The sequence below is a fragment of the Cydia fagiglandana genome, chromosome Z (genome assembly GCF_963556715.1).
Source record: "Cydia fagiglandana chromosome Z, ilCydFagi1.1, whole genome shotgun sequence".
NCBI lineage: Eukaryota > Metazoa > Arthropoda > Insecta > Lepidoptera > Tortricidae > Cydia > Cydia fagiglandana.
Window position 1 is genome coordinate 22,525,991 of NC_085959.1, and position 13,452 is coordinate 22,539,442.

General features: G+C 36.4%; 1 protein-coding gene across 2 annotated transcripts in view; it reads right to left on the minus strand.

The window, feature by feature from the left end:
• LOC134678374 (protein furry) overlaps positions 1 to 13,452 on the minus strand; it is a 108,450-nt gene that overhangs the window by 75,384 nt on the left and 19,614 nt on the right. For both annotated transcript variants that reach the window (XM_063536926.1, XM_063536925.1), the window contains one exon: positions 5,728 to 5,891. In XM_063536926.1, the coding sequence (XP_063392996.1) occupies positions 5,728 to 5,891 (164 nt within the window). The remainder of the gene's footprint in view (positions 1 to 5,727; positions 5,892 to 13,452) is intronic.

The following is a 13,452-nucleotide window of genomic DNA, read 5'->3' on the forward strand; positions in this document are numbered from 1 at the left end:
CCGTGCTGGACGGAACTCGTTGGGTGGTCTGTGGTAAAAGTACAAAATATCCCTTCTAATTATTAAACTTTCAGAAAATACGCCATTATAAAAGTACTTACTTTAACGCTTTGGCTACCCTATGAAGGTATGACCTGACTTGTATTTACTTTTTTACAATGTTTTTCTTTGATCTCAATGATCTCATAGTGTTATTAAGTTAAGTTTATAGTTAGTTTTAGAATACAATATGCTGATTTTAGTTATTTATTACCCTACTAATAAAGTCACCGCTAATAAAAACAATGTCATCAAACAGATCACACATACATTTGAAGCTAAATTAATGTAAGGATAAGGACATGTAGGTAAATGTAACCTATAATACAATGCTTTGCAAGCCTCCACGACCCCCTCAGAGGTTGAAAAACTTGAAAGTAGAAAATATTATTAATTTCACATGTGAACGCTTGGAGTCGTTTGCACCACTTCTGTAGTATTTCTCGAACTGTTATTATACTGGCTTTGATTGCACTTGAGGGGGTTAGCGATTAACTTTTATGAGATTGAGTATTGAGCTTGGAAACTTACTGTATGTCTACCATACCTAATGGAAAATGTTGTCGGTGAATGTTTAAGAGAAAACTTCAGTGAAGATTTCGGTTACTTCGATCAGCACTCTTCTCTTCTACTTGTGTGTTTAAAAAATGAAAAAGTAATCACTGAGCTCAAGCAAAATATTGCTCATATTTAGTAATAATTTTCATACGTTTAGCTTTTGTGCATAATTTATTATAATTTTTTAAAGTGCATTTTAGACCTATGTTCGTTATTTTTCGTGATTTTAAACAAGTATAACCTACTTGGTTCGTATGAAGTATGAATTAGTGACGTACTTTAAAAAAGTTCCAACTTCCGAAGGAGTTACAGATTTTTTTTCACAGTTCATAACTCTTGCGGGAACAATATAGGCCTTTGTCCTTCAATACACCTACATGAAATAAGATCTTTTTCGAGCAAATGTTATGAAAATATAAATTAATAAATAAAATAGCATACAAAGCATCTGGCTTATAAAAGTCTCGCAACGACGGGTGGATTAATTTAAACATGTATTGGACTTAGCAAAACGCGTTTTAGAAGCCCAAACTGGAGGGGCTTACTTATAGCTCTGGAAGAGTTCTATTATGCACCCTCCGGTTTCATCATCAGATTAATTAATAAAAAAACACCGCTCTTTCTTAGTTGGTAATTGAACAACAATATTTTTCAACTATAATTGAATTTAAAAGAAATAACATTTTCACGGCAGATATTAACAAAAGTAGTGACTTAATTTTAACCTATTCAGAAGCTGGATTTGCAAGTCCATATGAGTATGTGCGTGTGTGAATATGTGTGGTTACAGTAAAAATATATGTACTATTAAGTTTTCTGTATCATAACATTTATAAGTTTTTAGATAACTCGATGGTAATAAATAATTGTATTCACATTGTGTATTGTGTTTTTTTCTTTGTGGCTTAGGCTTTAGCAATATCGTAACCTAGACAAGACATTTGTATAAGCTCGCTTTCAGTGTTTGTATTAACATTTGGTTAAAAACGTTATTACAATTCTACTGAGTTTATTAGAGTTAGTCATGAATAATTAGTACATATACCTGACCAATGCCGGGTGAGCTGTGGGCCTAGATCGCTACAGAGTGGCAGCCCAGCTCAAAACGAGGATTTGGAAGACCACGTCGGCGATGCCGAGACAAGTTAGACTCCTTTTTAAAAGAATGGCCAGAGACTGCACAAGATCGGGAAGACCAGAAAAAGTGGAGGGAGGCCTTTGCCCAGCAGTGGGATATTATAGGCTTCCAATAAAATAAAAATAAATAAATATTGATATCGTAGTGCTTTGCCATTGTATGTAAGTGCTAAGTATTGTACCTATTCTTACATAAATCGACTACGGAGGATGAAAGATAATCAATTTATAACAAGAAACCAACAAATATTAAAGCCTGTTTTATGGACAGGAGTTTCGCAAACTGTTGCTCTAAGTTAAAGATTTAAAGCACGTAGAATTGCAAAGTTTTGCGATTTCCAATTATGAGAAAGTACTTCGAGGTTGTTTTGAAGAATATTTTTCTACCTAAAGCCGCAAAATTTTAACCTTTAGTAAATTCCTTTGTGTCCCTTACATTTGCCTGATGAGCGGAACCAGGAAGTTTCGTGGCATTTTCGACTTGCCGTAGTGAGTACTGCTGATGTACAGTCAGCAGCAATAGTTGCTAAGCGGGCAAGGTGTTCAAAATTACATTGACGCGCCTTAAAAAACAAAAATATCACAAAAAACAAAACGGTCCGACACAGATACTGACAATATTAATCTGTGTTGAAAAAATCATTGCTCTAGCTTCAAAAACCACGGAGGAAAACGAGGAGTACGTTTGTATGGAGGAATGACCACTCCTGTTGGCTCTTAACGATAAAGTCGTGTCGAGATCATCGCTTCTGCTGCTGCCTGTACATGGTGGATAAAATCGATCATTCAAAGTAAAATATAACTAAAAATCACTCAGTATCAAACATATCAAAACTACTAAGGTCTGGTAAGGTGGGGTAAGACTATCACTTGTAAGGAATCCTTCCTTCCTAGTGTTTGACTTGCCCCGAACAAAATAAACTAATATGTTAGTGTTACCCCACCTTACCTTATTGAGTTAATTTACTTAAAGGAAATGACAAATGACAAACATAGTCATTCTATGCCTATACAGCGTGGAATATCAAAAGGGACTTTTCCGGAAATGGGAGATACTTAACATTTTTTCCCCATAGAAACATATGACTCAAATTTGAAGCCAATCTAAGAGCATTTAGTAACTCGAGACGCCTAGTTTGTCGTGTGTTGTACGTAACGTATAAATAGCCATGTCAGATAAAAGTCAGTCCATGCAAAAGTATGCACAATTGTGCAAGGTTTTCGGCAAAGGGGTTATTAAATGCTCTAAGAAGCTAACAGATAGCTAAGCTCATAAATATAAATTAAATTCACAAATACTCTTTAAGTTTGTGCCTGCATTGCGGTATGGCGAATATTTTAGTATGTCCCTCGACATTTGCAGGGTTCGGCGGTTCGTCTCTAAATTCGTACAACTCAAACATTTGCTTTGTAGACTGGAATTCCTTACACAAGTCGAGCATTGTAACAGATGTATACATAGTTACTTAGAACTTGCCACTGCGAGTTGTTCAAATGAGCGTATCATAAGTTGGTCGATTCATGGGAAAATCGGTTAGTTATTTATAATTATGTCTGTGAATTGTGGAGTCATATTTGCTATACGTACCTGCATACCTGGAATATCTGGACCACAGAATAAATAATAGTACTAGGTACAGAAGACTCACTCTTTAACAAAACGCGTCTGTTACGATCAGCGCAGATATGGCCGCTAGGTGGCGACAGCGCCACGCGCGGCTTATGGCAAACCCCAAAATTGGGGCCGAACGGATGCACTTTTAGCTACCTGTAGCAAAGCGACGAAATCGCGGAGTGAGCCACGCCTGCCTGGACATCAACACTGACACGATAACATGGCCAGTTTCCTGTTACCTGTTTAAAGTTTGTGGTACCTAAAAGATATTCTCTTATTAAAAATAAAACTTACACCACTACGTCAGTATACGTAGACTGTATAAGTTTCTTTATCATGAAAACATTATTAAACTTAACTATTAGGGTATGTATCGACAAAGAACTCTGGGCTAGATGTCAATAGACTTTGATAATTAGAGTAAATGTTTAAAATAGTCGTCAATTTAGTTTTATTGGTATTGTGTGCAAACCCTTATAAGATCGTAAATAGAAAGAGCAGACGCAGCCCCATATAAATTACTACAGACGTTACATTTTTCCCGAAAATTCCAATGCCCTTTTGTGTATTATTTGTCATTTGAACTTTTCTATTTACAATCTTTGTTCGTAATATTTGCTACCTTATCATTATATTACTTGAATGTATAGTCTGTATTTTTAGGTAAGTATTTAAAATAATGTAAACACAAACCACAAATAGGTATTTTATTGGGCACTAGAAAATTAACTGGATGTGACGAAAAGTTTTACCACTCAACGTACTCCTAACAACTAAGCTACTGTAATCGTGATATTTTGTTCATAGGAATATATCGGGTCAATTTGATTAATCAATAGTAATTTAGTTTTGTAATATTTGCTATTACTTCGCCCTAGTAAAGAACCTAAAACGAGTTCGAATATTTAGCCAGTGAGGGTTGAATGAAAACATTACACGATTAAATGAAATAGGTTTATACTAGACTACTAGACCAATATTATTTTTGAAAGACTCTTCCAAGGAATCTCACACCAAGGGAATGCAGTAAAATTATCTCCGCTTATTGTGTGGGGGAGGATTTTAGGATAAAAACCAAGACTCCACTGTCCGTTGTCTGTTTTTTCAGTCTGTCACCAGGCTGTATTTCATGAGCCGAGACAGTTAAAATTTTCACAAATTTCTTCTAAATTGGTTCAGCGGTTTAAGCATGAAGAGGTAACAGACAGACGGAGTTAATTTCGCATTTATATTCGTATGAAATTTATACTAGGGATAGGTTGTAGGTACATGCCAATTTAAGTAGGTAAGTAGGGCCGATAGTTAAAAGATTAACAAAGCGAAACAATAAACTTGACTACGAAAGTCTATAATATTTAAAGCGGTTTCACTGAAGCGACTAAGCAGTTTACCGTACTTAAAGGATTCACGATTACATCGGCAAACAATCCTTTCACTGAAAATAACTTTTGTAGTTCAGCCTAGTCAGACTTCATATTATTACTATTGTAATTTCATATTATGAAATGAATAAATCTAAATCTAAGACAGCACTTATACAGGCATAAAAAACTATGTACAGTCAGCAGCAGAAGTTGCTAAGCGGGCCAGGTGTTCAAAATGATCTTGACGCGACTTTATTGTTAAGGGAATAAGAGCGTGTCAAGGTAATTGTGAACACCTCGCCCGCTTAGCAACTTCTGCTGCTGACTGTACATAAGTGGTTAAGTATAGTCAACGTCAAAGATATCTTTAAATACACTTTTGCACCTTACGCCTTTGTACTAAGTAGGGATGATGTCGATCTCAACTGATTCTCGTGTTGTTTTATGGCCAAGATCTATAGTTAAATGATTTTATTATTATTCAGTTTTTTTAATGGTGGAGCCATGGGAACTGTTATTGTTATTGCAAAATTTTGAGACTTATAAAAAGGGCACGTTGCTCGTAAAGACGCTGACCACAGGGGATAGGTTCTTAACTGGCGACTACGTGCGGGAGATAGAGCCTTGGAAATACCTCCTACAAGTTGTACTGACGGTCTGCTCAGGATTGCAAAATAAAAGAAAGACAGAAATTGAACGAGGATTCTTGTGATAATTCTTTGAACCTGTAGAGAACACATAGTAGCCAAGCTTATATGATGAATAGCGCAACCAAAGGAGCGAAACTATTGTTTTTCACCTGAAATTATACTAAACTATTCTAATGATCTGGCCGACTAGCCGACTAGTCGGCCGACTAATCGGCCATTCGAGCGCCGATTAGTCGGCTACTCGGCCAAATCAATAGTCGGTACATCACTAGTAATAAGGCGAAAATTGTATATATTTTGACGTCGACTGTAGAACATGATAAACATATATGGTAGCTTATTAGACGCTGAGAAGCAGACTTACCGTTGTCCGGGTCGGCCACAGGGAGCGGGCCGACGGTGCCGAAGAAGCGCTTGTCCAGCAGTTGCAGCAGCTGCAGTGCGCTCTCGTGCACCGGCGCGCGCGGGCACCCCGTGCACATCAGCGTCACGTTGATGATCGCCGTGTAGTGGTCGCACGGGTACTCTCTACACAACACATCAATTGTAGATTGTTAACTAACGGAGGAAAAGCGCCTATTCCTGACGAGATGTTATGGCCTCGAGCGACGGCGAAACCCCAATAGTTCGACTTAGAATGGCTGCCTTGCGCCCGTTAGAAGAAGTTAGAAACTTTACTTTTAATTTCGAACACGAGGAAAGTAAAATAGGTTGGTACAACAGTCTTTATTTCTTGAGGGTACTGTTATTTATAGAATCGGGAGTTAAATATCAGAATTGAAATTATACAACAAATCAATTTAGAACTGAATTGCTAATCGTAAGAAGAAAACGTACTTTGAAAGTGAAACGCCCTCGGACCGAAACACATCACTTTCAATCCTTTCAATCCAGCTTCATAGATAATAAAGCCACTCTCAGAGCATGAAAACTAATTATTATTATGTGTCTACGACGTATCTACAGTACCGGTCAAAAGTTTAAGTTCACTCTGTAAATTCGGTTAAATGAAGCTATAACACAATGTACTAATAAAATATAACACAATGTATTTAATAATCTTTTATTACATAATAAATTAAAGGTAATTCTCTAATTTAAAACCACAATTAAATAAAAAAGATCAGTTTTTGCTAACTTTAGACTCTTCAAAATATCCGCCTTTTGCTTTCAATGCTGCCATACACACTTTCGGCATTCGCGTAATTAGTTTTTGCAGTGTTGATGTCGAAATTTTATTCCAACAAATGTATAGGTATTCCCAAAGCTGTTCTTTATTAGTTGGCCGCATTTTTCTCACACTCCTGTCCAATTCATCCCATAACAACTCAATCGGATTGAGGTCGGGTGATTGAGGAGGCCAATCCATATATTTTAATTCTTTTTGGTTCTCTTTGGATGAAATGTAGTTTTTGCACAACTTCGACGTATGCTTGGGATCGTTGTCTTGTTGGAAAACAAAACCTCTGCCTACAATCCGTTTTCCAGATGGAAAAGCGTGACGTTGCAAAATGTTATGATACATTTTCTTATCCATTATGCCATTGACTCTCACGAGATCACCAACTTTGTCACCCGCAAAGCATCCCCAGACCATAACTGATCCTCCACCGTGCTTCACTGTTGGCATCACGCATTGCTTTATCATTCGTTCGCCTACTTGTCGTCGAACATATTGACGACGTCTCCCTCCAAAAATTTCAAACTTCGATTCGTCAGAAAATAAAACTTTAGACCACTGTTCAGACGTCCAGTTTTTGTGTTTCTGGGCCCATTTCAACCTCTTAACTTTATTCTGACTACGTAACAAGGGTTTTTTCGCAGCAATACGACCTTTTAGACCATAGTTTCGCAGACGCCGTTGCACTGTCGAAACCGATACTCGCTGTTCTCGGGTGGCGTTGAGTTCTTCGCAAATTTCTGGAGCAGTTAGAGTACGTTGGCGTTTGCTCTTCACGCAAATAAATTGGTCTTCGCTTTTAGACGTGACTTTTGGCCTACCTGATCGAGATCGACTGCAATTAAGACCGGTTTTTTGTTTTCGTTTCAAAGTACTCACGACAGCGGTTTGAGAAACCTTCATTTTTTCAGCGATTTTCCGCGTCGTGTAGCCCTCATTTGACAGAGTTACAATAACAGCACGAGTTTCGACACTAAAATCGGCTTTGCGACCCATTTTAAATGATTTCTAACTTCACGAAATCTCATAGGAAATACGGAACAAAAATATTAAATGGATCAAATTTTCCGAATAACATAAAACGATTCCTCCAAGAGGTATTTTTATTGTTATTTGGTAGTCGTGGAAACAATTAAACGTTTGAAATTCAAAACATATTCTATATTTGAACATAATTAAATATGATAACCTTATTTCGCAGAGTGAACTTAAACTTTTGACCGGTACTGTATGAATAACTCCGGCTACACACGTTAGCTATAAATCGTAGCGATTAATCTGTGCAGTCCGATTTGCGCAGTTTTATCTACTAAATCGCTGTCGATTATCATAACGATTTGTCATACACACGGTAGATAAAACTGCGCAAATCGGACTGCACAGATTAATCGCTACGATTTATAGTTATGTGTGTAGCCGGCATAAGGAAACCCCAATGCTAAAACAGAGCGTTTTTTCTAATGTATTACTGAATCACAATTAAAAAGGGATTGAGATAGCTGTCAATCCATATTGATTTAGACGTAAGTGTATGGAAATCTGTCATTTCTAATCCCTTTCTGATCGCGGCATGATAATATCGGATTTGTTATTTCCTAAACAAGGACCTTAACCCTTTACCAGGCTGACATTTCAAAAATGACAATCGTATGTCCGTCTTCTTCATCGAAAATAGAACACATGTTTGAAGTGCCGTATGTGGGAAATATGTATCGCTTAGCCTGGTAAAGGGTTAATGTTGATGTTTTATCGTGACACATTGAAAGAAGCCGTCAGATTAAAAAAGATAAATGTCTGCTTGTCCATCCGCCCTAACAACCGCAACGTGGTAATAAAAAAGGAAGTGTTTACTGAAACTACACTCATTTAAATTCTCGAGCTCAATCTCGCCTTTATTGGTTTTAGCTCAAAGACCAACCCCCTTATTTATAAACGCGCTACAAACCTCAATTAGCTAATACTTGTGTGACCTTATCTGTCATTTTTACTTATATATATGTAAGAAAGGGATAAACATAATTTAACTAAATCAGGCCCGTAAAGTTTTATGAATAAGGGGGAAAGAAAATAAGTAAACAGAGATTACAGAGTTTTAAATTTTAAAAGACAGTATTTTTTTATACTCAATAATTGATTAACAATAACTTCCATCGGCGGTTATTTTAATTGGTTTATTAACTTTTTCAATTTCATTAAAATATATTAAAGACATCACGTATCGCACTGCTCCTGAAGAAAGAAGATATTTAACCTCTTGGATGTAAATAGAGGGACGTCATTTTGGCAATAATGATCATTAGCTTCAACAAGTCATTTGATCTAGGATCATAATGAACAGAGATCTAATACTAACATTCATAAATGAGCCACTTAATTGTGACCACATTCAATGATCCGTTAGTCAAAGGAAGCTTTATCGGTGAATTTTCTCGTTGCCTGGGAAAATTAAGAACGTATAAGTGCCATTTAACCAATATGTACTTTAACGCGGCAAATGAAAGTTTGTCCATGTTCCAATATATCTTTTGTTTTGTTTCGTGATAAATCTAAAACAAGGTAAAAAACATTTCAGGGTTCGTTCGTCATAAACCGACCTCTATCTATTCAAGTACAATTATTACTCCCCGTCTGCGTTGAAGCTTATGATATTAAATATCCGGCGTTAAGATTACTTTTTATTAACATATATTTTTTCTATGTAATACTAATAAGAGTATAGCCGGGATTCACATACCTACGCGGTTTAATTAGTGGACCTAGCTTTAAATTATTTGTTTGATAATATGCCAGCATGAGAACGTCGAGCTGTGATTGATATAAGGGCTCATTTAGACGATGCGAGAACTCGAATGCGAGTTTCATTACATTGCGATATTTGATCGGTCGGTTGAATTGGACCAACAGTCCGCAATGTAAGTAAAATATCATGCGAGTTCGCACGCCGTCTTAATCAGCCCTAAAGATAACCAGTTGGTACGAGTTATAGACTAGGAATCCTCTAGTCGGAGTTTAGAGCAATTATTTCACGCAACCGATGATGCCAAAAATGCGGGGGTGCGCGGGACGAGGCGAGCGAAGTCCCGTGCCGTGATTGGTCCGTTCAAACGACGACCGTGTTCACGGACGTCACACAAAGACACTTTCGACTCGAACATGGAGTAAAATTACAGTATGCGTGGCAGAGGGGGTAGCGCGACTATGCTAAGTATGGAGGATGTTTTGTCTGTGGTACGAGTATAATCGAATTAGTCACATAGCAATAACGCTAACACATGTCGCTCTTAGGATAACGAGTCTCCTTCAGTGTATGAAAAGGATAAAATTATGTAACAATTGCCTGCATTTGAGACACGGATAAAAGCTCGTCGAAAGAATTTTAGCTCTGCACAAGCTGTGCCTAGTTTTCTCTACCTATTTGGTGCCTTAGCGGCGAAAAAATATACATTTGTCACGATTTCAAATTGCAAGTGTAGGTAAGTATGTCGGTATATCTACCTAAGATTCATTAGAGTTAAAGAGATACAGTCAAGTTAAGTTATTTGGACCCTAAAAATGGATGTAATCGAAGAGTTTCTTATTATAAATTGCAATTATTTTGACACAATTTGCCACAACCACAGCTATTTTTAATTTTTTTTTAATTTTTAATTATTATAAGAGTTAGCAGCATTTAAAATAGTGTATGAAATCTGTTTTTCGCACCTAATGTCAAACAAAGAAATTAAACGTAGGGGCATAGTTATGGTTAATATGTATATATCAAATTATTTAAAAATGTTTTTCATTATGTCAGTATCCAGAGAGGAAAACTAGTTACTTGCAGATTAGTAGATAAAAGGGTTCTTTATCACGAGCTAATACAATACTCCTCAAACTGACCAACATTTGTTAAGCGACTTTTGAAAAGTAATGAACTAAGTTTTTCCCACGAATTGGGACACAACAGGTATAATTAACCCGTGATTAAATTCTAAACAAAGACAACATTGTACTAGGAATAAAAACGAATTACGTCGCCTTTAATAGGAAGACTCAATGGGTCACTTCTACTTAAGAGGCAATATAAAATAGAAAGACTTTGGTGGAGATTAAATTAATTTAGTCCCTTGTTGGAATCCGCTCACTTGCGGGCTAATACTCGTACATATTTGTATATCCTCAATGCTTGAATTTCGAATTGTCTGTTTAGGTTCTCTTATGAAATAATAAATTAGCAACAAAAACTTGTACGAGACTTAAAAAGTTAATTAAATACAAATAGTCTTAAGGGTGCTAACTTTTTGTATCTCCTTTTTCCGGTTGTATTTATCAGTAATTCTTTGTTACGTATTAATAATTTTAAAAATTACATGTTATTTCTGTTACGAATACAAGGAAACTGTAAAGATGTGCACCCGAAAGCAAGAAGGGTCACTTTGCAGAGAAACCTTATACAGTGCCCTATTTCAATTGCATTTGACTTTAGTTCGTCGGGACAGCCCCAAGCGAAATAGATAGGGTGTGGGATAATATTTTCATCCCTAAAGATATCGCTGAATTCCAAATGAGTTTGATACAAAATATGTTTTCCGTTTTTTTTTTATATTAGATGTATTTATGTCCTATTCAATTTGGGTACACTACATTACCTCTAATATATCTAATATAAAAAAAAAAACGGAAAACATATTAGAGCAACAGAAAGAGCTTCAGATAAATATGTGTATAACGAAAACAATAAAAAAAAATATAAACCAATTTTTAGAACTACTACGTACTAGCGCGTCCCGCATATTAAAGTATAAACAAGAAATTTTAATACTATAAATATGCATGAAATAAGATCTCATTCGAACAAGTCCAAAGCAAAAATAATGTACGTATTCTAATAATTCGTTTCGAATCTATACCTACTCGTATAAAACGGTGTTATAAAAACAAAAGACGATACTTAATGGTCCGCTTACTCGTTGAGGGCGTAGGTACCCAAACTATGGATCAACTAGGATAAGGGTTTGGCAGGTAATTCTCTAGTCAGTTTTCAATAGTATAGAAATACTCAATATCTTAACTCCCTAAAGATGCGTCTGATCGATATAATCAAATCCCAGGAGCTGCATTGTTATAGTTCGTTTTTTGAGCATTAGAAAAAACGTAAACAATCTTGATGACTGTGTCTTTTTATTGAAAAACTCGTTTTGAATATAAGTCTCGGCAAATATGTAACATTTATGAATCTAATACGATCATTTATATTCTTGTGCTTTCATAAATAATAGTTACTGATTTTTTAAAAGCATTTTTAATTAAAAGACATGTCAAGATCGCTTACCTTCTTTCTAAAGCTAAAATAACGAACTATAGCGAAATAAGGTCTTTCTTGGTATCGCAAAACGGCCAAGGAACGGACATTCTTTACGATTACCAGCTACGCATTTACATATGTAATTAAAATTATATACATTTTGTAATATTTACATATTACGAGTATAATAACAGTACCATACAGTAAGGGTCTTACACAAATTGTCTCTCCCGTTCCTGGAAACTGTGGTTGTGATTTATATCTGCTTTCTCATTTGCTTTGAGAACGTACCTACTACATCTTACAACTCTTCGTGTAGTTCACTAATTCATATATTATTATACGAGTTAGGAGCATTTAGAAAATTGTATACAGGGTGATTCCGGGGTCGTGGAGCAAGCGATCAAGGCATGATACACAAGCCCATACTGAACAACTTTTACTATGGGACCAACTCCGAAATCGCGAAAAAAAAAAAAAAAAAAAATTGGTAGTTTCATACATTTCGGCCGATCACATGTTGTCGTGTTCTATGGGAAGGACAGTTTTTTTTCGCTATTTCGGATTTGGTCCCATAGTAAAGCCAGCGATCAAGGCATAATACAGTGATCGGCCGAAATTTATGAAACTACCAATTTTTTTTTCGCGATTTCGGAGTTGGTCCCATAGTAAAAGTTGTTCAGTATGGGCTTGTGTATCATGCCTTGATCGCTTGCTCCACGACCCCGGAATCACCCTGTATACTGTTTTCCGCCGCTCCTAGTTTTTACATGCAATAATAAAAAAACGAAAAAAAGTGAAACGTAGGGGCATAGCTATGATTAATAAGGTACTTCATTTTATGTAACAGTATTTTCCATAATGTCAGAATCCCGGCAAGAAAATGGGGACTGGAGAAGAGGCCGTCCCTTTTCTTCTCAACTATTGTTCGCCAGACTTTACAGGTAATGTAATTTAAAATTGGCCTATGTTAAAACATCCTTGGTTAATAAAGGTAAATCAATTTAAGTCTAAAAATGTGTCAAGGTATAATTTATACCTTTTGTCCTTTTTCAGACAAAAGTTTTAGTAGTCGCTGGAATCTCGTGCAGGTCAGGGTGAATTAATGTGGACGTCGCTTGCTTAAGTAAAAGGCCCCCCTCGAACTTTGGCGCGCTCAAAGGTTTGACATAGAGAACGCCATAGATATCTTAGGCCCACTTGCACCACTCCACCAACCCGGGGTTAACCGGTTAAACCTGGAGTTACCATGGTTACCAGTACAATTTGACATTAAGTTAAGGTGGTTCGCTTTTCATACAAAATTCAATCAAAGCTCATTAAGTAACTACACACTATTAGTACACAAATATTTCCACATTTATCTTCTTTCGAATATTCGTTTGCGCGAAATTAACAGGAAAACAATGTTTCATACAGAAATCATGCAAAAATCATAGTTAACTTTTCATCAATTTTACGTATGTGTGTGTCACAAATGTCGTGTACAGATACATTTGCGACGTTGCCATACCATTTCCGACGTTGCCGGGCTGACCACGGCTCGAATTTGGAGTGCCGTCATGTTTAGTGCAGTTTTGTTGACACTGATATTTGACAGGTAGTTAATTGACCTAAGCGAGAAG